The sequence below is a fragment of the Gracilinanus agilis genome, chromosome 2 (assembly GCF_016433145.1).
Source record: "Gracilinanus agilis isolate LMUSP501 chromosome 2, AgileGrace, whole genome shotgun sequence".
Taxonomy (NCBI): domain Eukaryota; kingdom Metazoa; phylum Chordata; class Mammalia; order Didelphimorphia; family Didelphidae; genus Gracilinanus; species Gracilinanus agilis.
In genome coordinates, this window is record NC_058131.1 from 613,245,617 (window position 1) to 613,270,603 (window position 24,987).

At 52.8% G+C, this 24,987-nt stretch overlaps 1 protein-coding gene across 2 annotated transcripts; it reads left to right on the top strand.

The window, feature by feature from the left end:
• Window positions 1-729: 729 nt before the first annotated feature.
• On the top strand, window positions 730-15,466 carry TRIM8 (tripartite motif containing 8). 2 transcript variants are annotated; one of them, XM_044665524.1, is made up of 6 exons: window positions 730-1,386; window positions 12,353-12,448; window positions 12,830-13,063; window positions 13,615-13,646; window positions 13,763-13,878; window positions 13,967-15,466. In XM_044665524.1, exons 1-6 carry the CDS (start codon window positions 817-819, stop codon window positions 14,569-14,571), a joined length of 1,653 nt encoding a protein of 550 aa, XP_044521459.1. In that variant the 5' UTR covers window positions 730-816; the 3' UTR covers window positions 14,572-15,466. The 2 variants fall into 2 exon arrangements, with proteins under 2 accessions (XP_044521459.1, XP_044521460.1); XM_044665525.1 differs by lacking the exon at window positions 12,353-12,448.
• The last annotated feature ends 9,521 nt before the right edge of the window (window positions 15,467-24,987 follow it).

Here is a 24,987-nt window from a genome sequence, read left to right on the forward strand (position 1 = left end):
TTGGTGGAGGGAGGCGGAAGGAGGAGGGCTGGGATCTCGGGCCAGGGACGGGAATTTCATCTGAATGACTGTCCCCCCGCGAGCCCGGTGCCCCCGACACGGCCCCGGCGCCCTGCAGCCGCCGCTGGGAGGACAGCGAGCGGGGGACCGCCCCAGCTGGGACGCCAGGCGCTTGGTTGGGCCTCGCCCGCCCTGTTCGGACCTAGCTGAGCCCTCGGGCGCGGCGGCGCTTTTTCCGGCTCCTCTTTGAAGGGACGCGAATCTCGGACTCGGCGGCGGCGCGGAGGAGGAGGAGGAGGAGGAGGAAGAGGAGGAGGAGCCGGGAGCGCGGGGTGGCGGCCGGCTAGAAGCTCCGAATCCCGGCAGCCAGAGAGAAGAAGAGAAGTGTGCGGCTCTCGAGGAGGCAGCTGCGGGGCGCGCCCCAATGTCAGCGGACGAGCGGAGCGGGGGAGGCGCAGGCGGCGGCCCCAGCTTCGTGGATGGAATTTGGACTTGGGCAGGCCCATCCCTGGCTCGTGCCCCGGCTCAGGCCAGCGCCGCCCGCTAACACTCCCCACACTCTGCGAGGAGGAGGCGGCGGCGGCGGCGGCGTTGTGAGCACCCCCTACCTTGAGAAGCCGGGCGCCCTCCGCTAGCGCGGAACCCCTGAGAGGCTCTGCTGCTGAGCTCGTCCAGGGCGCATCGCGACCCGGCTCGCCCTAGCGACTATCTTGGTTTTAAACGGGACTGGTCCCCGGCTGTAGGTTGGAACCTCAGCCCGGGGCCCCGGCCAGCCGCCAAGGCCCTGCCCGGGGCGTTACGGCTGCCTCCTTCGCCATGGCGGAGAATTGGAAGAACTGCTTCGAGGAGGAGCTCATCTGCCCCATCTGCCTGCATGTCTTCGTGGAGCCAGTGCAGCTGCCCTGCAAACACAACTTCTGCCGCGGCTGCATCGGCGAAGCGTGGGCCAAGGACAGCGGCCTGGTTCGCTGCCCCGAGTGTAACCAGGCCTACAACCAGCGGCCCGGCTTGGAGAAAAACCTCAAACTCACCAACATCGTGGAGAAGTTCAACGCGCTGCACGTGGACAAGCCGCCGGCCGCGCTGCACTGCGTGTTCTGCCGCCGCGGCCCCCCGCTGCCTGCCCAGAAGGTCTGCCTGCGCTGCGAGGCTCCCTGCTGCCAGTCCCACGTGCAGACGCACCTGCAGCAACCCTCCACCGCCCGCGGGCACCTCCTGGTGGAGGCCGACGACGTGCGGGCCTGGAGCTGCCCGCAGCACAACGCCTACCGCCTGTACCACTGCGAGGCCGAGCAGGTGGCCGTGTGCCAGTACTGCTGCTACTACAGCGGTGCCCACCAGGGACACGCTGTCTGCGACGTGGAGATCCGGAGGAATGAAATTCGGGCAAGTAACTCTACCCTGGCCCGAACCCCCAAGGACGGGTGGGAGAAGTGGGGGACAGGATTCTCCACTGGGGAGGGGGAGGTCTGGAGCAGGACAGGACGCCCCCCTCCCCCAGTCTGCATCCTTCTAACCTGCCCAGTGCTGGCCGTTGAAAGAGGCCTGCTTGACCCTAGCTTGTCTGGTTCCTAGGTAGTAGACAAAATGGGACCTCACTTGTTCAGAGGGTTAGCGGCTGCGCTTCCTTCCTTAGGACGGTAGTTGGAGGGGCTTACTTGTCTAAGGATAGGGGGAACCCTTCCCTCAAATGCTATTTATGTAGGAAAGCTGTCGAGTCGGTGCCCGCAGCCTGCTTCAATGGGGGCTACCGTTTGGGTGACCAGCGTCCGGGAGCCATGGCTGCCCCAGCTGGGGACAAGCTGCTGCCCGGGCAGCGAGGAAGTAAACAAAGGCAGCCATGTTCGAAGGCTGCGAGCCCCTTCAGAAACACCGGCTGAGAGGTGAAGAGGAATAGAATTGGAGTTGAGTGTCTGAGGAAAGACCAAGAATCCGAGAGCAGGGCCCAGAGAGGGAGGCTCTGTGGGGGTGGGGGTGGGGATGGCGGTGTCCGTCTGCGCAGACCCGTGTGCAGGAACAAACCTTTAAAGTCTCTGTCACCCCAACCCCATTGCCTGTTCTCCTTGCCCAGCCCTTGGCACTCCCAGGCATTTGGAGGGGAAGCTGAGCACCGAAGGGTGGGAAAAAAATGCGATAGGTTTAAGGTTTTGCTGCCTTGCAATCTGGTTTGAGGCAGCCCGATCCCCTGGGTTGCCCTGCTCCTTGATGGCAGCCGCATCCCCTCCCATTGTACATGGCCTGTCAATGTCACCCCCACACATCCCTCCCTCCAGGGGCTGTGGCCCGGGCCTTGGGAGGCCAGCCTAAGTGGGGGGAGGGGGGCTCCCTTCCCCTCTCTTCCCGAATGGACAGCTTCCCATGGGGTAAGGGGAGTCCCAGCCTGGGGAGTCTTGGTGAGTCGTGGCAGAGGGAGGAAACTGGAAAGATTCCATCTCCGTGGGAAGGCCCAGGGTGTGAGTAATAAAGAGGGGGCCCGAGCATGGGGGGAGGGGACCGATTCTTCCTGACCCCCACTCCCCCCAGTGGGCAGGGGCACCCAGGGTCAAAGAGGGCAGATGAGGCCCAGAGAATGAGAAAGCCCTACAGGATAACTGCAAAATGGGGGTGGTTTCCTGTGTGTGAACCCAGTTTGAATGACTCACTCTTTAGCAATAAAGAACCCAATGGGATGGGAGGTGGGCAGTGATCAATAAAAATTGATGTATGATTAGTTTCCAATTTGTAGAATTAGCCCCAGGTTTCTTTTCATAGAACAAACCAAGAGTTTCTTAAAGGAAGTGGGGAGGAGAAGGGAGCCCCCAGCTGTTCTCCAACCCTTCCCCCTACCCCAAAGGGAGTCTGGAGCCCTGTTTCCTCCCTGTTTGACTGCCCCAGCCTGGCTCTGGGCTGAGAGGCTTCTGCTGTTGCTATTAATAAAGATTGGAAAGGTTTAGGAGGGAGGGAGGGAGGGTGAGCTGGTGATGAAAAGTATAGAGCCTGTAGGAAAGCCAAGATGTCCAGTTTCTGTCTTGGGGAATGGGGGGGTTAGGGAGGGCCAGCCAGGTGGAGATGCCTTAGTGTAAGATTGGAAGAAGAGAAAGGGCAAAGACTCTTACAAGATAACTTTGCCAGGACTGGCCCCAAAAGAGGAGGGTCCGGAGGTAGAGGTAGCTTTGGGTTGGGGGAGGGAGGGAAGGTAGTCTCTAGGTAGCCTGTGATCCCTGACTGCTCCTGGGGTCCTGTGTTAATAGCCTGCACAGACTCCCCTCTCCTGATGCCCCAGGTGGCCTGGCTCTGTATGAGGCTCCCCTGCCTCTCCTCACCGGATCCTGAAAAAAAGAAGAGGGACTGGAGGATGCCAAACTTTGAGGCAGAGTGTGCCATGCTCTCGAGGTGGGACAGGGCACAGGAGTGGGGTTTTGTGAACATCTGCAGTGAGGATCACTTGGGCCCTTCGTTGTTCTCTTGTACACACACACACACACACACACACACACACACACACACACACACACACACACACACACACACACACACACACACACACGCTCCCTACCTCTAGCCAGACCTGCTGTCTCCTGTTTCTCTGGCCCTCGCATTCCTAGCATTAGAAAAGCATACCAACAACATTCCTGGTCAGGTTGGTTTATTCTGTTGGTGGTGGTCCCTCCTGACCCTTCACTGCACCCTCCTCTCTCCCCCTCTCCCAAAACAAACACCTGGAAAAATGGCGACCCAGAATGGGCTGCCTCAAGGAAACATTGGATTAAAAACTTGGCCCAGGGACGTCAGGAGGATCTAAGGCTCCATCAGGCCAGGCTAGGAAGGGGGAAAGGGAGCCAGAGGGGATCCATCCACAAACTGGAGCTGAATTTGCCAAATGGAGGCTTCCTTTAAAGAATCTAATCTCTGACGCTGTGTGCTTAGCACTGAAATCAAGGTGGGGAATGGAGCCACAGGAAGCAGCACCAAGGTTAGGGGTCCCCTCCCAAGGCAGGGGCTTGTATGGGGGAGGGGGGAGACCGGAGACTGAGAGAAGAAAGGGAGGAGAGAGAGCTTGATTGATTGATTGGGAGTACAACTGCATTTTGTAGAGGAAACCTTTCTAATTAAGCAGATCTCCCTCCTTCTCCCATCCGCCTGAGCTGCTCTTCCCTTCCTTCCTCTGTTCCCACCTAGAGCTAGCCAGGGGCAGGAGGGGGTTGGGGGGAGGCCCATTGTCAGTCCTTGGAGGAGGTGTGAGGGGACCACAGGAAATTGGTATTTGCCCGAACCTAGGAACGTGTTAGCTGGGGGTAGGTTGGAAGGGAGTTAAATGTTGCTCCCAGCCTTCTCTGAGACCAGATATTTGCTGTATCCTTTGAAAGTTGACCTAGGGCCATAGAAGTCCCAGGAGGCCAGAAGGAGGCTAAAATCTGAACTTTGAGTTTGGGGCTGGGCTGGGAGAGGGGATCCTGGGAATAAAGTATCTACAGGCTCTTTCTAGGCCCCAGAGCCAGATGTTCCTAGGGGTGTGGGGAATGGATGGCCTATAGGGCATCCGGTGTGGTCTAAGCCCCAGGCCAGTCAATTCCATCTTCCCCTCCCCCCACCGGATTTTGGGGGGGGGGTTCCATCAGGATCTGTGGATGTTGTTGTGATCCCGGGGCCTAGGTTTAAAAGATGGGGGGGGGTCACATTTATTAAAGGGAAGGGGGAGGGGTCTGGGCATGTTAAGGGCGTCTGCCGAGGGTTCTAGTCTCTGTTCAGTCCTATGCTGAGGAGAGAAAATTTGCTTTAGGGGAGGGCAGGGGGTGTGTGTGCAATTTACTGAGTGTCCTTGTCATTTTTCATGTTACCCTATTGCTGTATAATTCTGGGGTGCCTCCAGAACTAGGTGAAAATCCCAGGAAGTGTTTAAAAGGTTTCTAGAATGGGGGGGAGAGGAGGCCTTGCCTGCTTTGGAGTACCATGCCCTGGTTCCTCCCCGTCCTTTTTCCCCCATTCTTGACCTTCTCTTGAGGGTAGGGGTATAATAAAGACCCTTGTAGGCAGCTCTCCTCTGCTTCCTTTTTGGTATGGGGCTTGTGGCTAGCTGGGGGAGGAGAACTCCCACCCCCCATACTGCCCTAGGGGCTTGGGAGAAAGCCCTGGGTTTCCCTTCCTGCTCCTGTCTCCCTGGGTGGTCATGGGCACCAAGCCTTCTGCTAGCTGGGCGGAGACGGGACCTGGGGAGCAGGGGGAGGTTTCTTCAGTCTGAATTGCTTTCCTCAGCACTTGGGAGTGAGGAGGATTCAGGTGGGAATGTAGAGGGGGGGTGGTACCCAGCTCATGATGAAGTTGGGGGAGGAAAGGTTCTTGCTGAGACTACTGCTTGCTCCAGTGGAGAGAGTAGGAGGGAATGAGGACGCCTCCCTTCCCACCCCCACCCCGTCCCCCTCCCAGGCTCTTCCCTCTTTTCAAGGGAGGGAAGCAGTCACCCTCGGTGGGAAAGCAAAAGTGGCTCTAGCCATCAGCTCCCCCAAACAATGGTGACCGGAGGGTGGCTGAGGGCTGTTGTGCCTGGGAGGCCCAGAGTGGGTGCCATGTCCCTCCTCTTCTCGTATTCTCACTGCCCTCTCCCCATTAGAGCCCAGTGCTTGGTCCCAGGGCCCCTGGCACAGCAGCACTCTCATTTCCCTCTGTGGCATTCTGCTGATGTAGCATGGGAGATTGTCATGTCCCCCCCAATTCCACATGCTTCCTCTGAAAGTGTAGCCGTGGAGGGGGGTGGGGGGCAGGCCCTGGGAGGCTGTATCTGATGTGTGTGACTGATATTTGTGTATTTGTGTGATGTGGGTGAGATTGTGTTTCTGGGGGCCTCTGGGGTCCTCAGGATAAAGAGATGGAAGAAGAGGATTCCCTGAAAACTAGATTTATGGGAGATGTTAAAGGGAGAGAAGAGATGTCACTGAGATTGGTGGGGTGGTTGGGGAGCTGGAAAGGGGTTAAGGCCAGCCGCAGAGGCCCCGCTGTGGGCCCAGGCCGGCCAGCTCCATGGCTGGCTCTTTGAAAGCCTTCCCGGCCGGCCGGGCTGGCATTCAGGCACAGACAAAGGGGGGCTTTCTCTCTGCCTCTTTGTTTGCCTGCCCCAGAGCCTGCACTCTGCGTGGCAGAAGCTAATTCCGCTCTGCAGCTGGGAAACCGGCTCCCTTCTCTCAGGCAGGTCCAGGCCCTGGGTGTCTTTGCCCCTCTTGCCTGCCTCCTGCTCTGGGGGCTGGCTGTGGGAGGGAGGGGGAATGGAGAGCTTTGCTGGTGTGGCTGAGACCTAAGGCTGCTGAGAGCTCCCTGCCCCAGAGGCTGATGGGCAGGGGAGGTACCCCAGGAGGAGCCTGGAAGAGGTGGGGGGTGAGCTTAGGAGGCTTAGGTGGGGGGTAGGGGAGCTCTGGAAGGAACTGGTGATTTTGTTTACCTTGCCAGGCCTCTGGCCCTGCTGCCTCCCACCCCTTCCGGTTCTGAAGTCCGGGGCTTGTTTGCAAACTCTCTGCCGGCTTGGCAGCCCCTGGGGCCCCATTTCCCTCCTGACCTTGCTTCTCCTCAAGGTTGACTTGAGGCTTTTTATTATTATTATTTATTAACTTTTATATAGCCCCAGTGTCCCATAGCAAAGGCCTTCACCAGGCATCTCAACTGTCAGCAGACAAACTCCAGCAGCGACTCAAAAGCTCTTCCGATCCCCCCTTCCAACTGGCCCTTTCTCAAAGGAACATAAGTGTGGGTGCCAGATTCACCTTGAGCCCAGACTAGCCCCCACAAGGTGGGGAGGAAGTGCCCCTCAGAGCCATGCCCAACTGAGCCCAGGAAGTGGAATTTGAGGGTTGGAGAAATTGCAGAAGCCAACTGGTCTTTGCCATTCAATTATGCTTGGAGGAAAGGCCGGGGGTCCCTGCTGATGGCAGGAAAGGACCACCAAAACCCCCCCTTTTCCTTCAACAACCGTATCTTGTGTCCCAGCTATGGTCTAGACTAGTCCCTTTCCTTTTGTGCGTGTGGGGGGGGGAGGGAGGGACCATCAAGAGGAACAAGGCCCAGGCTCGGAACACAGCGAGCACTAACCCAGGTGTGGAGTCAGTTTGAGGGGAGAGGTCCCGAGTGCTCTGGAGGCTCAGGGGAGGGAAGCAGGGCTGATTAATGGGCCAGGCCTTATGGAACAGGGGCACCTGAGCTGGGCCTCCAAGAGGTCAGAAGAATTGCAATGTGGGGAGGAGAATATTGCAGGTGTGGAAGGTCTGAACAAAAGCATGGAGGATTCTGGAGGATGCAATGAGAATAGTTCCCTTTGCTTGTTCAGTTCACAGGGATCCTTGCCTGTAGGCTAGTGGTACCCCCAATTCTATTTGAGTTTAAACCACTGTACAAGTATGTGAAGAGAAGTAGGGAGACTCAAGGCAGGGAAGGTCACTGGGGAAAGGCTCTTAAATGCCAGGTTAAGGAATTTGAGCCTCAACTTACAGGTAACAGGGAGCCATTGAAAGTTTTTGAGGGAGAGAATAATATAATTAGAACTGTACTTTAGGAATAAGATCTGGGAGTTTGAGTTTGGCCAAACCTGCTTGGCAAAGAGACCCCCGGAGCTTGGGACCTTTGGCCCTGGGTCAGGGGCAGGGATCTGAGAAGCAGCTGGAAGCCCCAGGCTCAATAGGCTGGTGCAGGAAGGTTCTGCCTGAGGATGAAAGAGGCAGTTGGGAACAGCCTGCTGATAGCTGAAAATCTGCCAGCTAAGCCCCCTCCAGTGTGCCTGGCCCTTGCCCTTGCCCTAAGGGAGCTCGCCATCCAGTTATTGGATTTAAGAGAGCAAAGCTCTATCTTAACACTCCTAAATCCCTTCCTCTCCATGAGCCCTGGTGAAATGGACCCTCCTAGGACTGAGTCATGCTGCAGTGGCTTGCCCCCACCTCCCTTCCTGTGGCAAGTGAAGCCAGAGATAGAAGGCCTGCCTTGTTTCTATCCCACTCTCCTTACTTTGGGACATCAGCCTTTCCCCCAACCCCCACTCCCCCAGTCTTGGTCAGAATTTAGGAAATGGGCGGATGAAGCCTTGAGGTAGGAACATACATAGCCTCCTCCTTGAGTGCCAGCTCTGCTGGTGTTCTTGGTTTAGCCCAGAATTAGGTAGGGTAGAAGCCTTGGATAAGAGGGCTTCCTGCCCTTACTGTGATTAGAGAAAAAGCCTCTCAGAGGATCGGGTGGGATGTGGTTGAGGGAGACAGGCCAGGTGCCAGAGGAGCCCTGTGGGAATCCCTCTTGAGCCTGGAGGGCTGGGACCATTCTGCCTTTGTCCTTCCATCCAGTATTTCCCACAATGCCGGACACTTCGTTCACTGATTAGCCGTCCTTTCTGAGCCTTAAGCAAGGTATTCCTCACTGTCTCTGGAACCAGGCAGTTTAATAATAATTCCTTATGTGTGTTAGTGAAGCAAAAATACTGGTGCAGACATTCTCTTATTTGATCATCACAGAATTTTCTAGGGGGCAGCTCCATATTCTGTATGGGGGAACTGAGCCCCAGAGTCCAAGGGCTGAGGCTAGCATCCAGGGTCCTCTGTACACCCACTGGCTTGTGACCCACCATGTGATATCATCAGCAGAGCTCATCCAGCCCTAGGAAATTCAGGGTGGGACAAGGGGCAAGGAATGCTGCCTTAAAGAGAAAAGACTTCATTCAAGGCCCTGGAGATGCCAAGCCTTTGGGACATGATCTCCCATTTGGAAGGCCCTGGGCCAGGGGGGGAATCTAGACAGCAAATCTTTGGTTTAAGCTGTTTGAGAAGGAAGTTCAGGTGGAAAGGGAGCTCACATATGCCCAGGGATTACTTGCTTTAAGGAAAGCCCCATTTCCCCTCTCAGGGGGCCCTTCTCATTTCTACTTTCTTCTTCTGGGCCAGTGTCCTCAATTTCTCCTCAGTTCTCTGGGTGGGACAGTTGAGGCAGAATAAAGAGGCCAGTGAAGCAGACAGACATTCTCCCAAAGGCCCTTTGAGGTGCAGCACAGACTTAACCTCATAGCAGGACTTTGTCAGACCTTTGGGTCCCCCACCCTACTGGCCTAAGAGAAGGGTATGAACCAGGATAGGGGTGACCTCCAAGAAGTTCCTAGTGGGCAAGAGCATTAAAGTTTGTTCTTTGTCCTTCTAAGGAAACTTGAAACACTGGGGATGTAGGAATTAGGGGGGTCTTAGGGGTAGGACAGGAAATGGGAAGGGGCAAGCAGCTGCCAAAATTGGGAGAGTCCAAAGGGACTTGGCAGTGTGGAGAGACAACCTACAAGGGGTGGTTCTGGTTCTCTTGGGGGAGAAACACAAATTAGGGTGTCTAGTCTTATTCTACCACCCCCACTACTGAGGAAGTAGCTGCAGAGGAAGAAGGGTGCTGGTGTTAAGGGGCTTCAGTCAGAGAATTGGCTGGGCCTGGGTGATGGTCAAAGCAGCAGTAGCAGGGCTCTGGCCTTCCTGTGCCTCTCCCTCCCCATAGCTGACCTGAGGCTGGGGGAGGATGCAGGGCCAGAGGCCCTGGTGAGTAGGAGTTTGTGGGCCAAAGGTCCCCTCTAGAAGAAAAGGCCCATTGTTCCCGTGGGGGGTCGGGAGGGGGAAGTCCTGGGGCCCCCTCTCCCTCACTGCAGCCCTGGGGGCCTATAGAAAGGCTTTGCCTAGGTCTGTGTGAGACAGGCCAAGTCGGGTAATCCTGCTTCTCTCCCTCACTGGGCAGCTTTTACAGGGCTTCGGGAATAGCTTGATCCCTCACTTCCCTCCCTTTCTTGGTACAGTGTCTGCTTTGCATGGTTGGGGGGCAGGGAGTGGCTGGCACTGGCTTCTCCAAGTGGCCGCCATGACACTTGGGTACTGGCCTCAGGAGAGGCAGTACCTTCCTTCCAGCTTGGGGCAGGACCCTTCAAAGCTGGAGCTGAGAAGCAAGCCTTGTCTTCCTCTGACTCATTTCTAGTGCAAATTTCTTAGGAGGCCTCTGTTTCCCATCTGTAATATGGAGGAGGCCAGGCCGGGGCTTCAGAGCACTAACTAGGGGGAGCAGAGCTGGTAATGGGGGTGGTGGCTTCTTTTGAATTGCTTATTTGGCAGGTTCTAAGTGACTTGAAATAACATTGATCTTGGAGGCCAGAGTACTTAGGATCCTAGATCTCAGAACTGGAAGAGGCCTTAGAGGTCATCTAAGTCAGACCCTTCATTTGACAGTTGAGGAAGTGGAAGCCCAGAGAAGTCAAGCGATTTGCCCAGTGTCACACAGGGAGGATTTGGCTTCTGGATGTAGTTCTTCCATTATAGAATGTGCTAGGGAGGCCCAGCCAGGTTACAACTGGATTTAGGCCTGGGTGGCCTCTGGGGACCCATCCACTTATGTAAGCTCGGGTCTCAACACTCCCATTCCCTGTGTGGCCTTGAGACTGTAGCTTCCCCTCTCCAGACCTTGGTTTTCTCATCTACAAAATGGGGGGAGGGGAGGTTGTGGCATAAACTTGACCTTCACCTGAAGTCAGGTTTAGGGGAGCTCCTGGATAGGTTTCAGGGAGCCCATGAACCTGGGATGGAGGAAGAAACATTACCTCTTTACTTTCACTGACCTCTAGCTGAAATTAAGCATCTTCCTTCTATTATGAACATAGACAACAAATCTGGTTCCAAGAAGGGGTCCCTCAGCCTCTCCAGATAGTGGAGCTTAAGAGTCATTAGTCCTGCTTCTAGATGATCTCTGAGTATTTGCTGCCCAGCTCCCCAAGGCTCAAGGACTCTATAAATGAGAACTAGCCTATCCCAGCTAGGCAGCTCTCTTCACCTGAGGCTTTTTGTCCAAGAAGTACTTGGGATCCTGAGTTGGCTGCTGTTCTTCCTCTGCCCCTCAGCCCCAAACTCCATCAAGGAAGGAGAGAGAACTCCCCTGTTCTGTACTGGTGAAGACTGGTGCGATCCAGAACTGGAAATCTGAGGCAGGAGAAAAGAATGACAAGCAACCTTCAGCAGCAAAGTTATGGACTAGAGTAGCCGTGTCAGACGTGCAACAGCCTGAACCTGATTAAAATGTCATTGGGAACTTTGACAGAATAAATAAAAATGCAATAGAACATAGATAATGTTAACATGTGGTTTTCCAAGTCAATGTGTGTCTTACAGAGATCCTTATGTAGTTTCTATTTGTTTGACACCACCAGGCTAGATTGTGAGTGAGAAAGGCTCAGGGCACCTGTGCCTTTGGATCCTCACCCGCCCTCCTTCTTCCGAAATAATGAATAACTAGCCTTATTCGCTGACCCTATCGTGTGCTCTCCCTGAAGTTAGCGCTGTGAGGAGGGGGACATTCCTCAGGGCCTCCTAGTCCTCAACCTCAGACCCATCGTTCAGAGAATCAGGTCAGACTAGGATGGTAAAACATCACAGGACTGCTTGTACGATGGGATAAAAGTGAGATCGTAGAGTTCTTACCGTCCCGTCCAGCCCCTCTCATCCTGGAGAGGAGAACGCAGGCTCAGAGACGAGCGACTTGCTCCAGGTCACCCAGCACAGAAGCCAGGCTCCACGCTCTCTTCATTATGCCAACGAGGGGAAATATTCCAGGAAGGTTTCCTGGACAAGGTAGGATTTGAACTGGGCCATCGATTGAAGGGGGTTGAAGTTAGGCAGCAAAGACACAGGCGTTGGAATATGTGGAAAGAAGAGTTAGGCTCTGGTTATAGGCGGTGTTGAGTCTGTGGCGGGTGAGTTTAACTTATCACAGCAGTAACGGGGACCCTCCAAAGGTCCTTGGGAAACAAATGGCATGATGAGAACTTTGTCTGAAGACATGATCTGGCTGCAAGCAGTATGGGGGCTGTTGGTGCAGGGAGGAGAGGGCCCCAGAATCAAAGAAGAAATCTTGGGGTTCTCCGCTCTCTTCCTGAGCACAAGGCTGGCCGGCTTGGTTGCTTTGGTAACAAGGCCTATCTTAAGGCCAGGGAAAGAGCTAGAAGGGACAGGTTAGGGCAGAGAACCCCAGGCTTCTGGCCATTCTCCCCTCTAGCAGAGCTGGAACCAAAACTGGGCGAGGGGGTCATCAGCTCAGCCTGGTGCTTTGGGAAATGACAGAAGCATGGCAGGATGGTGGCAAGGAAAGCACCCTGGATTTGGAGTCTGTGGACCCTGTTTCCAGTGCTGTTCTGCCCAAATGACCTTGGCCGAGTTTTCCCTCTGGGGTTTTTTTACTCACCTATAAAAGGATTCTAAATTGAGTCTCTTCCAGCTTTAATTTCTCCCTCCCTCTCCTCTCGGTATTTGGATCTGAGTGGGCTTAGAGGACTTTATCCAGGGCCACCAGGTAAGGCAGAATAAGCTAAGAATCGCTCTCCCTTCTTCCCTGCCTGCTCCCTTTACAGAAGATGCTCATGAAACAACAAGACCGGCTAGAAGAGCGCGAACAGGACATTGAAGACCAGCTCTACAAACTGGAGTCTGACAAGCGGCTGGTGGAGGTACGGCAGGCGATGAGGGGCCCCAGTGGGGGCCACAAGGCCAGGGCTTGTTTCATTCACCTTAGGGGACCATCAGGGCCAGGAGGGGCTGGAGAGAAGCAAGCTCACTGTGTAGGCCCACATCCAGCTCCCAAGAAAGCGGAGGCTCTGGCTCTGCCTGTGGATAGGCACATGAGCCATCCATAAGAGGATGGGGTAGAATCTGTATGAGTGGTGGTCTCTGCAGAGAAGGGGGGAAAGGTCCCTGGGCTGTGTGGGTGCCAGGGGAGGCTGGAGCTTGGCCCAGAAGGACAGACAGACCCGAGGAGCGTGAGAGAGCCCGAGGGTGCCGGACGGCCTCCATGCTCACCCCCAGTGGGGCCTCTCTGTCTCTGGTTGCAGGAGAAGGTGAGCCAGCTAAAGGATGAGGTGAGACTGCAGTACGAGAAGCTGCACCAGCTGCTTGATGAGGACCTGCGGCAGAGTATGGAGATCCTGGACAAGGCCCAGGCCAAGTTCTGCAATGAGAATGCTGCGCAGGCCCTGCATCTCACCGAGCGGATGCAGGAGGCCAAGAAGCTGCTCAGCTCCGTGCAGCTCGTGTTTGATAAGACAGAAGACATCAGCTTCATGAAGGTGGGGACAGCCAGAATGCCAGGGAGCACCCAGGGAGCACCCAGGGCAAAGCCTGGCGGGGGGGGGGGGGGGGGGGGGAAGAACACAAAACTCCTCCCATGTACCAGGCGTTACACTAAGCACTTTTTACATACATGATCCCCACAACAGTCCTGTGATGTAGCTGCTGTGATTTTCCCCATTTCACAGTTGAGGAAACTGAGGCAAACAGTCTCAGTGTCATACCCAGCCTCACACAGCTAGTAAATGTCTGAAACTGGATTTGAGCTTGGGTCTTCCCCACTCCAGGCCCAGCCCTCTTCGTGCTGAGCCGCCGGCTGCCCCAGGTTCTGAAACAGGAGTCGGTCAGTACTGAGGCCGGGCCTGACTTCACTGAATCCGAGTGGTTGTCTCGGGCTGTCTCTGTGCTCTTGCTCCTGGCAGGGTTTTGGTGGCTGTGCTCAGCCTGGAGCCCCTGCCTGGGGGATAGGGGGGGCCCCCACTTGAAGAGCAGCCCCTGGAGCAGACATGCCTAAGCTTTACCTTGATGCACTTTTTTACTCTCTCCTTAGAACACCAAGTCTGTAAAGATCCTAATGGATAGGTAAGCTGGTGTCGTCGCTGGGAATGGGGTGGGAGGCTGGAAATCTAGGGGTGAGCAGTGGGGCAAGGCCCCTTCCAGTGACCAGATAGCCACCTTTCCCTTCCCCCCACCCCTAGGACTCAGAGCTGCACAGGGGGCAGCCTCTCCCCTCCCAAGATCGGCCACCTCAACTCCAAACTGTTCCTGAATGAGATCTCCAAGAAAGAAAAGCAGCTGAGGAAGCTGCTGGAAGGTAAGGCTGGCCAGAGGCTCTGGGTGGGGGCGGCCGGCCAGGGGCTCTGGGACGCCAGCCGCTCACCTCCGCGCATCCTCTCGCACAGGTCCCTTTAGCACCCCGGTGCCCTTTCTGCAGACGGTCCCCCTGTACCCGTGCGGTGTGAACAGCTCTGGGGCAGAGAAACGAAAGCATCAGACGGCCTTCCCCGAGGCCAGCTTCCTGGAGTCCCCCGCGGGCCCCGTAGGGAGCCAGTTTGTGGGCCAGCCGGCCTCCGCCGGGGAGGGCCAGTCCAGCCAGCTGGGGCCCTGCAGTTCCACTCAGCACCTTGTGGCCCTGCCAGGGGGGGCTCAGCCTGTGCATTCGACCTCTGTGTTCACCCCGTCGCACTACCCCAACGGCACCGCTCCGCAGCAGCCCGTGATTCCCCAGTACGGGGGCCGGAAGATCCTCGTCTGCTCCGTGGACAACTGTTACTGTTCCTCTGTGTCCAACCACAGCAGCCACCAGCCCTATCCCCGTTCTGGCCATTTCCCCTGGACAGTGCCCTCGCAGGAGTACTCGCACCCCCTCCCCCCCACCCCTTCTGTCCCGCAGTCACTCCCAGGCCTGGCCGTCAGAGACTGGATAGACGCCTCCCAACAGCCTGGACACCAGGATTTCTACAGGGTGTACGGCCAGCCGTCCACCAAACACTACGTCACAAGTTAACGCCGGGGCCAGGTGGGGGTGCTGGGGGCGCTGTCGGGCTCCCCCCCAGTCAGCCCCTCAATTATGCAGCCCCTACTCTTCCTCTTTCCTTTGATGGCTTCTCCCCCCCCTCCCCTTTTCTTTCCATTTTTATTTTCATTTGGGGGGGGATTTTATACAAATTTGCTGGAAGCCAAGAAGACTTAGGGGGGTGGGGGTCTGGGCTGGGGCTCTCTAGCTTCGAAGGTGCCTCACTCCAGGAGGGGTGTGTCTCTGTCTCTGTTTCTCTCTTCCCCTCCTTCCCTTCTTCCTTGGGCCCCCCCTCCGCTGGAAGGATCCGTGGTGCCCCCACCTCACCCCCACCCCCTGCCCGGCTGTGGCTGGAGGGGCCGGTGCCTGCTGGGCTGATTCTACCTTGGATTTCTTTGGGGAAGGTCAATCACTGATTCAGTAAGAGATGACCCCGTAGATTGTGTGTGTTTTTTTTGTTGAAAATTTTTTTTAAGCCAAGAATGATTTTTCCTCCTCCCTCTCCCTGAGTTCAAAGGCCACTTCTCTCACAGCTTTTGGCATCTTCTGGGCACAGAGCAGGATCTATGGACAGAATGAAATAACAGGAGCCCTCCGTGCCCTGGACAGGGGGAGAGGATGGGACTCTGACCACAGGCCTGGACTCTGACAATGATGACAAATGCCAATAATAATGAGAGGGGCCTAGTTGAGATCTGGGGGTCTGGGGGTGGGGGCAGGGCCGACCTGCTCTCGCCTCTTTCCTGGATTTTGACACTGCAACTTCCTGTAACGAGCACTTTGTATAAAACGTGGACTTCCTGTTCTAAAGGCACAGGTATTTATTCTGTAACCCATTTTAGAGCACACACCCAAATCCAAACTTCTAATAAACGTGATGGCAGACTTCTTTGACTGCTCCTCCTCTGGCCCCAGCCCCACCAGCTTCCTCCTTTGCCTTGGGGCTTCCCAGTGGGCTGGGGTGGGGGAGGCTGGAGAGATGAGGACTGGGGGCCAGTTTATTTAAAAGGGAAAAAAAAAACCATCAGCCAATTGCTGCACCACTGTTCTCAGGCCAGAGAAAAGGGTTTCAGGTGTCCCTGACACAAAGGGTTTTAAAAAAACCAAAAACCCCAGCCAATGGGAACCTGTGGACCTTGGTTCTAGGGAGGGCTTCCTGACTGACCTTGCCTCCTCTCTGCCCCAGCTTCCTCATCTACAAAGTAAGGGGATGATCCCTTGGAGCACAGAAGTTTAATTAATAAGTAAAACCATCTTTTCCCCCCTCCCACCATCACCGTCCCCTCAAAGAGAGCCCTCAGCCAGAGGGAAGGAAGACTGGGCCAAAGAAAACCTCAGGAGGCCACAGGCCACTCCGTCCTTTCTCGTAGGAGTTGGACGACCCGTCTCCCATGTTGGGATGCTAAAGATCCTCTCCAATTCAGAAATCCTGTGAGTTCTCCCTCCCTGACCCTGGGTCAGTTACTTCTGGGTTGGAAGAAGAGGAGAAAGCTTTTTCCACCTGTAAGTTGGTACAGGATGGAGGCCAGAGGCACTCAGCTTTGGCAGGTGTTTGGTCTAAATCTGTCTGGAATTGGCTTGGCCTCTGGCTGCCACTTAAAACATCTATCAGTCTCCCTTTCTCCTCCTTCCACCAAAGAAGGGGTGGGGGGAACCAACCATACAAATCCTGCTGACTAGACTGAAAATCTGGGTGCTACCGGCCCCCTAGCTCCCTGGTCTCCCCAGCTGGCCAGCTCTGAGACAACCCACCCAACCCCTATGCTCCCTCTTCTCCACACTCCCCTTCCTCCACCCCTGTCTTTGGCCAAGCAGCTCTGATCTTCCCAGGACATCCTTAGGCCCTGACTCAGGGCTGGACCCAGATTTGAGAGGCCCTGGGGGGGGGGGTAGGGGGCGGGGGATGGACACACACCCAGGCCAGCTGGGCTGAGACAGGACCCAGGCAGTCTGGCTCTTGGCCAAAAAGCTCCACCCTTTCCTGTGGGGCTAAAGGAATGACTCAGGGTTTGGGGGTGGGGAGGAGAGCAGAAAGGAAGTGTGGGAACTACTGGTCTGCCCCATCCTTCCACACCAAGAAACAGTCCTTTCGGGGAGGCCGAGGAGGCCCCAGAGAATGGTCCCCGAAGCCAGCCATGGGAATGGTGAACAGCACCTCACACCCATTCCTCCTTATCGTTAGGATTAGGAGAGCCGTGCGTTTCCCTGGCCACCCTTTGCCCCCCCCAGCCCGCTTTTCAGACATTTGGGGGTTCACATGAGCTCCTTTCCCGTGTCTCCTGAGAAGGGACGGGACAGCTGTGAGGATGAGGGTGCCGAGATCCAAAGGGATGGCATCCACTTCCTCCTTTATCCCCAGCTGTTCTCTGCATGGGGAAAAAGATCCGGTGCCTTCGGAGGCCAGCTGTCATGATGATCCACGAAGCAGAATGGTGCGGGGGACGGCCCCCAGGGTGGAGGTGCCCCAAACTCGGCAGTCTCCCCACATCTGCTACTGAAGAGGGAGGAACCAGATTCCTATACTGAGCCAGGCGGGCACACTCAAACCCAGAGGCCTGGTGGCCCTGGAGCCTCCCAAGAGAGGGCCTTTAAAGTTTACTAGGGCTCTATTGATTTCCCCGTGGTAGCCCACGTACCCTCAGAGATGGGATCCCGACCCAGATGACGCCCCATCCCTCCCTATCCACTTGCCCTCAGAGGGGAGATGCTCCTCTAACAGATGGGCCCAGGGGTGGGTGCCAGGAGGGGAGCCGGATGCCTTTCTCAGTCTGTCAATGCCAAGCTTGTTTGCGCCCCCTTTATAACTGAGCATTTGGGGAATGGTAAAAGGGCTCGCCCTTCAGTCGTATCTCCCCTAGGTTGCCAGCTGCCTCCAGTGGAGCTGGCAGCTGGGGAGCAGCTGTGGGGAGGGATTCTAGAGACGAGAGCAACTGACACCCCCCCCCCAAGAAAGCGGAGGCTTAGTTGGGCGTGATGGAGGGAGAAGTCTGCACTGGGAAGAGAGAACAAAACCTTCTACCCTCCAAACTCCACCCTGTGTCTGTCCCTTTGGAGGGGGGGCAGAGATCAAAGCTGCCCCCCCCCCCAGCCGCTGTTGGCCTCGAGTCTCCTTCAAGGAGCCTAGTCCTGAGGAGAAGGCAGGGGGAAGGGATAGAGCCTGAAAACAGACACCCTGTGACACATTCATTCACTTACTCAGAGGCACACCCAGTGATGCACTCACACTGACACACAGACCCAGCCAGCCCTAGTGGGTGACACAGTCACACACTTACAGGGAAGTCCAACACACCACCCATCCCTCTCCCCCAGAGGCCCCGCTGAGCTCATTCCTGACTGCCCCTGCCCCCCCCTATTCCCCCACCCCCGGCCCCAACCAGGCACCCTTCTGTCTCTGGAGGAAACAGTCTGGCCCAGGAAGAAGAGNTTCCCCCACCCCCGGCCCCAACCAGGCACCCTTCTGTCTCTGGAGGAAACAGTCTGGCCCAGGAAGAAGAGGAAGGCAGAAAGAGAGCCAAGTGGGCTGTCGCTTCAGATCTGTGGAAGGACAAGAACCAGTCTTGCTCCGTCTACTTTTTGCCGGTGGTGTGGGGACGAAACAAAGTGTTGCATTTTCTGTCTGTTTGTTGGACAACTATTTCTCTCACTGGCACCATCACCCAAAGGGCGCAAAAGCTGACTCCTGATGACTGCACTTCTCTAAGGGACCCCGTTAGAGATAGATAGGGAGAAGGAGAGGGAGAGGGAAGGGCAGCGTATTAGAAAAGTAAGCAGTGAGGAGAGAGGAGAAAGCACTGAATTTGGAGTCAGAAAAGTAAGTTCTAATCCTGCCCCCAACCCCATTATCTCTGGGACCTTACTGGGACTGTTTTTCTCAATCTGTAAAGTGAGGAGATTGAACCAGATCATCTCTAAAGTCTCTTTATGATCTCCTCTATCTTTACAAAGGCACCATGGACAAATGACATCATTTTAGGAGGAAAAGGGACTTTGGAAACCATCTAGCCCAACCCATCGCCCCTTTCCAATATACCTGACAAGGGGTCGGTCATTCAGCCTTTGCTCCAAGACTTCTAGCGAGAGGGATCATCTGTTATTTTTGTTGTCGTTTTATTATCTTTAGTTGTGGTCAACTCTTCATGACTCCATTTGGAGTTTTCTTGGCAAAGATACTGGAGTGGTTTGCCATTTCCTTCTCCAGTTCATTTTACAGACAAAGAAACAGAGGCAAACAGGGTGAAGCAACTTGCCCAGGGTCACGCAGCTAGTACGTGTCTGAGGTCAGATTTGAACTCAGGAAGAGGAGTCTTCCTGATTCCAAGCCCAGTGCTCTCTCCTCTGTGCCACCTAGCTGTCCCCACATATGACTTAGCACCAAAAAAGACTTTCAAGACCATCCAGTGTAATTAATTCCTTTACTGCTGATGAGGAAATGGTAGTAACCCAGACAAGAAAAGTGACTTGCCTCAAGTCACCGAAGTAGTTTGAGCTCATTCTGGAGCTGTAGTTCTTCAGAAGGTTTTCTTCACATGAAACCTAAACTTTTCTCTCCCAAACTGCCCCCTGTATCCACTCCTAGTTCTTTCCTAGAGGGAGGGCCAAGGAGAACAAACTGAATCCCCATTCCATGTCGGTCCTTTAAATATGTGAGCAGAATTATTATCCTGTACCTCCATCCTCACCCATGAGTCTTCTCTTTTCCAGGCTAAACATGCCAGTACCTTTGACTAGGAGTGCACTGGATAAAGTTCTGGGCTTGGAGGCAGGAAGACTTGAGTTATTTTAGCATTTGATACTCACAAGCTGTGTGACCCTAGGCAAGTCACTTAACCTCAATATCCTCAACTGTAAAATGGGAATCATAATAGCACCTACCTCTCAGGGTTGTTGGGAAGAGCAAATGAATCTTTATTTATTTTTAGGTAAAGTGCTTAGGACAAGGGCAGCTAGTGACTCAGGGATTAAAGAGTCTGACATAGAGACAGGAGATCTTGGATTCAAATGTGGCCTCAGACATTTCTTAGCTCACTTTAACCCCAGATGGCTAGCCCTTACTGCTCTTCTACTTTAGAATCTACAAATAAAGTACTTAGCATAGTTCGTGGCACATAGTAGGTACTTACTAAATGCTCAGTTTCCTTCCTTCAACTGTTCAAAAATGGCATGAACTTTGGCCCCATTCTAGTTAATCTCAGAATATCAATTCCCTTCCTAAAATGTAGTATCTAGAGCTGAACACAGTACTCTGGATGTTTATATTGTCTGAACAGATCAGGATCTTCAAGACTTATTTCCCTCACCCTATTCCTTTCTCCAAGCAATGTAAGATTGCATTATCTTTTGGGGCTCTTTTGCTGACTCAAACTGAATTTGTGACCCACTAAAACATCTAGATCTTTTCTAGATGAACTGTTGTGTATTCAGAGCTCCTCCTATCAGGGACTTGTAAAGTGCTTTTTTGGACCTCAGGATCTGACTTTACATCTATCTCTATTAAATTTTATCTTACTAGATTCAGTGCAGTGTGCTCAAGTCTGTCGAGTTCTTTTCAACTGTTGAGGCTGTCAGCTGAAATAATTTTCACTCCTGGCTTTGTACCATCAGCAAATTTCAGTAGCAGCCCTATCAATGCCTTTTCTTAAGCCATGGATTAAAAATGGTAGACACACTGGAACAACTAGGTGGTCCAATGGATTGAGAGCCAAGTCCAAAGATGGGAGTTCCCTGGGTTCAAATCTAGCCTCAGAGACTTCCTAGCTATATGACCCTGGGCAAGTCACTTAATCCCTATTACCTAGCCCTTACCACTCTTCTGCTTTGGAACCAATACACAGTATTGATTCTAAGATGGAAGATAAGAGTAAAAAAAAATATATATATATATATATACATATATATATATATATATATTAAACTAAAGCCAACACACAAATTCCAGGGTTGCTGCAATGGAGATCTCCTTCCAAACTGATACCAAAGGACTAATGATGACTCCTTAGATCTGGCCATTTGAAAAGTTCCGAATCCATCTAACTGTCCCATTATCTTGTTCATGACTACCTTTTCTAGGGAGATAGCATGAGAAAGACTTCATCAAATGCTTCACTGAAATCTAGGCAAACTCCATCTACAGCATTCCCTGAATGATCAGTGTGGAAACCCTGTAAAAAAGGGAAATGAGGGTAATCTCTAATCTTGACAAAGCCATGTCGGCTCTTTATAACCACTTCTGCCCTCTGCTCCCTCTAGAGCCAAGCCAAAGAAAAAGCAAAGGAATGTGATACATTGGGAAAAGGGCTCTGGGAATCAGGGGACCTGGATTCAGATCCTATGTCTGCTGCTTACTATCTATTTTGTTCTTGGGTACATCATTTAAGGTTCACTGGACTTCTGTCTACTCATCTATAAAAGGTTGAGATCCTTTCCAACTCTAAATCTATAATACCAAATCTAATTCTTCCATAAGATAGCCTTTCAGATATGTGAAGATGGCTATCATGCCCTCCTAGATAAATTGATATTTCTTAAGTGCAGGCTTTACCATGCTATTTCCCTGTTTAGGAAGCATCCTTGGTTCCCTCTTACCTCTAGGATAAAATACAGGCTCCTTTGTTGGCATTAAAAAGCTTTTTACAATCTGGCCCCAGCCTACCTTTTCAGGCTCATTATACATCACTCTCATCACAAGCTTTATGTGCCATCCAAACATGCCTACTTACTGCTTCCAACATTGCATGTCCAGCCTCCATTTCTTTGCGTGTCTTTGCCTAGGTGGGCCCCCCCATCCCCGGAATGCTATCCCTTCTCAATTCAGCCTCTTGGAACCCTCATCTCTCAATTCAAATATCTCTGACCTTTCCTGATGCCCCCAATTGCTTTGTTGGTACTGTTTTTTAATTTAATTTGCTTATCAATGAACCTCCCTCTCAGTAAGGTACCAGCTTCTTGAGGACAAGGACTGTCTGCATTTGTATCTGTATCTCTAGTACCCAGCACAGTGATCAAGACACGAGCCGTTGTTCAGTCGTTCCAGTCATATCCAATTCTCTTTTAGGAGAGCCATCCCACTTGGGGGTTTTCTTGGCGGAGATACTGAAATTGTTGCCATTTCCTTCCCCAGATCAATTTTACAGATGAGGAACTGAGGCAAACGGCATTAAGTGACTTGCCCAGGGTCACAAAGCTAGCAAGTACCCTAGGCTAGATTTGAACTGGGGAAGACGAGTCTTCCTGATTCCAAACCCAGTGTTCCATCCACTGTGCCACCTCACTGCTCACACTTGGATACATAGTAGGTACTTTATAATTGCATGGTAATTAGTTGCTGGACAAAGAAACGTGTCCAGGAAAAAAGGGCGTTCAAGAGGATGATGAGACTAAATGCTATTATCTCCAATGGTTATCTGAGAAAAGTAGAGATGGAGTGGAGGCAGGAGGGATAGCATGATCACTACCTTGCAATATCTGAAGGGCTATTTATACTGTAACAAGTATGCCTTAGACCTCCATTATAATAGGGAAATGAGTTTAAATTTATGTTACATGCTTCCAGAGGGCAGAACAAGGGCCAATGGGCAGGGGTGGTTTTCAATTCAATATAATGAATTTTCTAACAATCAGAGCAATTCAACCATGTCCTCATGAGGCTTCCATGTAAGGTAGCTCAATTTCTGCCTCTACAGGCGTGGGAACAGAACTTAGATTGTCTGTCTCAGAGTCTCTGCCTTTAGAGAGTCCATCAGGCCACAGGAAGAGATGACTTCTATTCTACCGTCTTTATTTTATGTTGGAGGAAACCCAGAAAAGTTAAGTGATTTGCCCAAGGTCATAGACCTAGTTAGGGAAACGATGTAAAATGCTCCTATAACAGGAAATAGTAAGAATAACCCAGAGCCTCATTCTGTTCAAGTTTATAAAGGCCATGTCCAAACTTCACAGGATCTTGGGGACAACCCCAAGAAATCACTCTCTCTTTGGCTCCTATTAATCCTGCCCATAGTTCCCTCTGGGAAATCTCAGAACACAACTTAGATGTTGTTCCTTCCTAGTTCTCCATACATTTGGGTAAAAGAGTACCCCAGTGCTATTCAAGCATTCAAGGTAACAATGCATTTATCATTTTTTAAAAAATAGTACCCCATAAACAATCAGCATAGTTCTCCTCCTCCTGGGAGTCCTGTTTCTTCTCACCACCCCTAAGGTCCTAAAACCATTTGTACTCATAACACTACCATGTGACTTGATCTCCCATTAGAAAGGATATAAAATTGGGATTTCTTGATTGGCAGGCTCCTGACTTTAGAGTGAGTCTCCCTTTTATGCCTAGGGGGCCGTGTAGGTATCCAGCCCTATTCTGAAGGCCTGGACCCCCCTCCCAGAAAGGAAATGTACTTGGGGCTGCTAAATGGGCAACCCCTTTTTTGTAGGACCCCTTCCTGTCCAAATGACTCGTAGTATTACTGGAAGGCAAAGCCCAAGTCTTTTGCTTCCCCCAGCCTGTGGCTTCAGTCTCTTGCAGTCCAGATTCAGGGTCCATGGGTATTATCCACTTCTCCCCCAAGAGGCTAGCTCCCCATCTCTCTTTAGAAGGCTGTATTCCAAAACTCTCAAACTTGTCATTGCTAGTAGACTGGTACTGCCTAGAAACTCCTCATTCTCTAGCTAAATGGCTACATATGTGCAACCCCTAAAGTTCCCACTCTTTTCTCCAAGACTAGGCTCAGGAACTCTCCCCAAATAGTCAGGTGGCCCCCTTTTCCACAGCTGTTTTCAGGATGAGATGCTATGCTCCTGCTTCTCCAAGGCTACAGGAATTGGGGGCCAAGAAACTATGCTCTTCAGTCACGTGGGAGGACATATGGGTGCCTCTTCACTTCTCCTTCAGGAAGGACTCCTGTCTAGAAAAGCTAGAAAGCTTTGTTCTCTCAGAACATCTGGGGGAAGAAGAGCTAAAGGACTTGTTCGCTCCCTTTCCTGGGCCAGCAAGGAGTGACTCCTCCCACACCGTTTGACCAGCAACAGTGGGAACCAGCCAATTTATCTCCGGAGCAGCCTCAGTCACCTAGATATAATAATAATAGCTACTATTTATATAGGTTGGCAAAGGGCTTTACATATATGATCTCATTTGATCCTCAAAACAACTCTGTGAGGTAGTGCTATTATCATCTGTTCTTTACAGATGATAAAAAGGAGAATGAGAGAAATGAAGTGACTTGCCAAGGATCACACAGCGAATGTGAGGCAGGATTAGAACTCAGGTCACCCTGACTTAAAATCCAGTGCTCAATCCAGTGCACCACTTAGCTCTCTCTGATGTCCCTGCTCCCTTCAGTGACAGCCTAGCCACAATCTTCAAAGGAGGGCGCTCCCAGAAGTCCTGGTAAAGTGGTCAAATTGATGAGGGAGCTGTCTTGTCAATCCCTCACGTAAGAAAGAGTTCAATTCTGGATCAAATTGGGAAAGAGCTGATGCACTGGAGAGAAGACTAGCCTTGGCGTCAAGAAGGACTCGAGTTCACAGCCAGAGGAGTTGGGGAGTGAGTCTAGGAGAACCACTTAAACTCTTAGTGGCCTTGGGCAATTCTCAAACTGTAAGTTCCAGAGGAGGTGAATTATTGGCTGTGGCTGAGGGTGTTTCCATAACAAGAGTTCCCCAAACAAATGATATCATCATTTCAGCCTCCCTTCCCCTCCCTAACCCCTTACTGTGTGGTACTGAGGTGGTGTCCTTGGTAAAGATGGGCATCTAGAACTCTTTACCCTCCTCTGAAAATCTCATGAAATAGTGCATTTCTGCATCTAACATATCCTTCCCCTGGGAACATTCCCTGATGTGTTGTTCTTCGTCCACTGTGGATAGGATAACTTGGGGTTGCTTCCATCTCTTTCCTTCTGTTTCCTTGAGTTGGTGGGGCAGGGCAGAAGGGGGTGCTGACCCTTCCCTTGGTCCCTAGTACATGGTAGCCTTTCCATTTCAGCTCAGTGTTTGAGTCTGTGGAGAACATTTTGGATCCCCAATCTGTCAGGCTGGGAGGTGGGGAGACTCCTTCCTGGACAGCTTGGTCACCAGTAGCTGACGTGGGACTCGCTGAGGATGTCTCCTAAGCCTGGAAGCTGTGCTCCCTGCTCTTCTGGCTTTCTTCTCTTTCGTGAAACCACAGCGCTTTCCTTTGGGTTCAAGGCTTGCTCGGATCAGGGTGCCAAAGGCGACACCGCATGTGGCCATTAGCTCCCTGCAATCGCCTGTCCGAGACTGAAGGTCCCTGTGATCCTTCGGTTCTATGATCCCAGATGAAAATGTCATAACTAATGTATCTCCAGTTGCATCTTGTGCTGAGATGATTTTAATGTTTCCTCTGAAGGAGAACTCAGTGTCACCTTCAGTTTTTCTGTAATTGCTCTGTGG

What these genes read in the sequence shown, in the direction of transcription:
- TRIM8 (XM_044665524.1), top strand. Translation starts at nt 817, where the DNA reads ATGGCGGAGAATTGGAAGAACTGCTTCGAGGAGGAGCTCATCTGCCCC. An exon ending in TCCGGAGGAATGAAATTCGG is followed by an intron (nt 1,387 to 12,352) that starts GCAAGTAACTCT and finishes CTCCCTTTACAG; the next exon opens with AAGATGCTCATGAAACAACA. An exon ending in GCTGAGGAAGCTGCTGGAAG is followed by an intron (nt 13,879 to 13,966) that starts GTAAGGCTGGCC and finishes CCTCTCGCACAG; the next exon opens with GTCCCTTTAGCACCCCGGTG.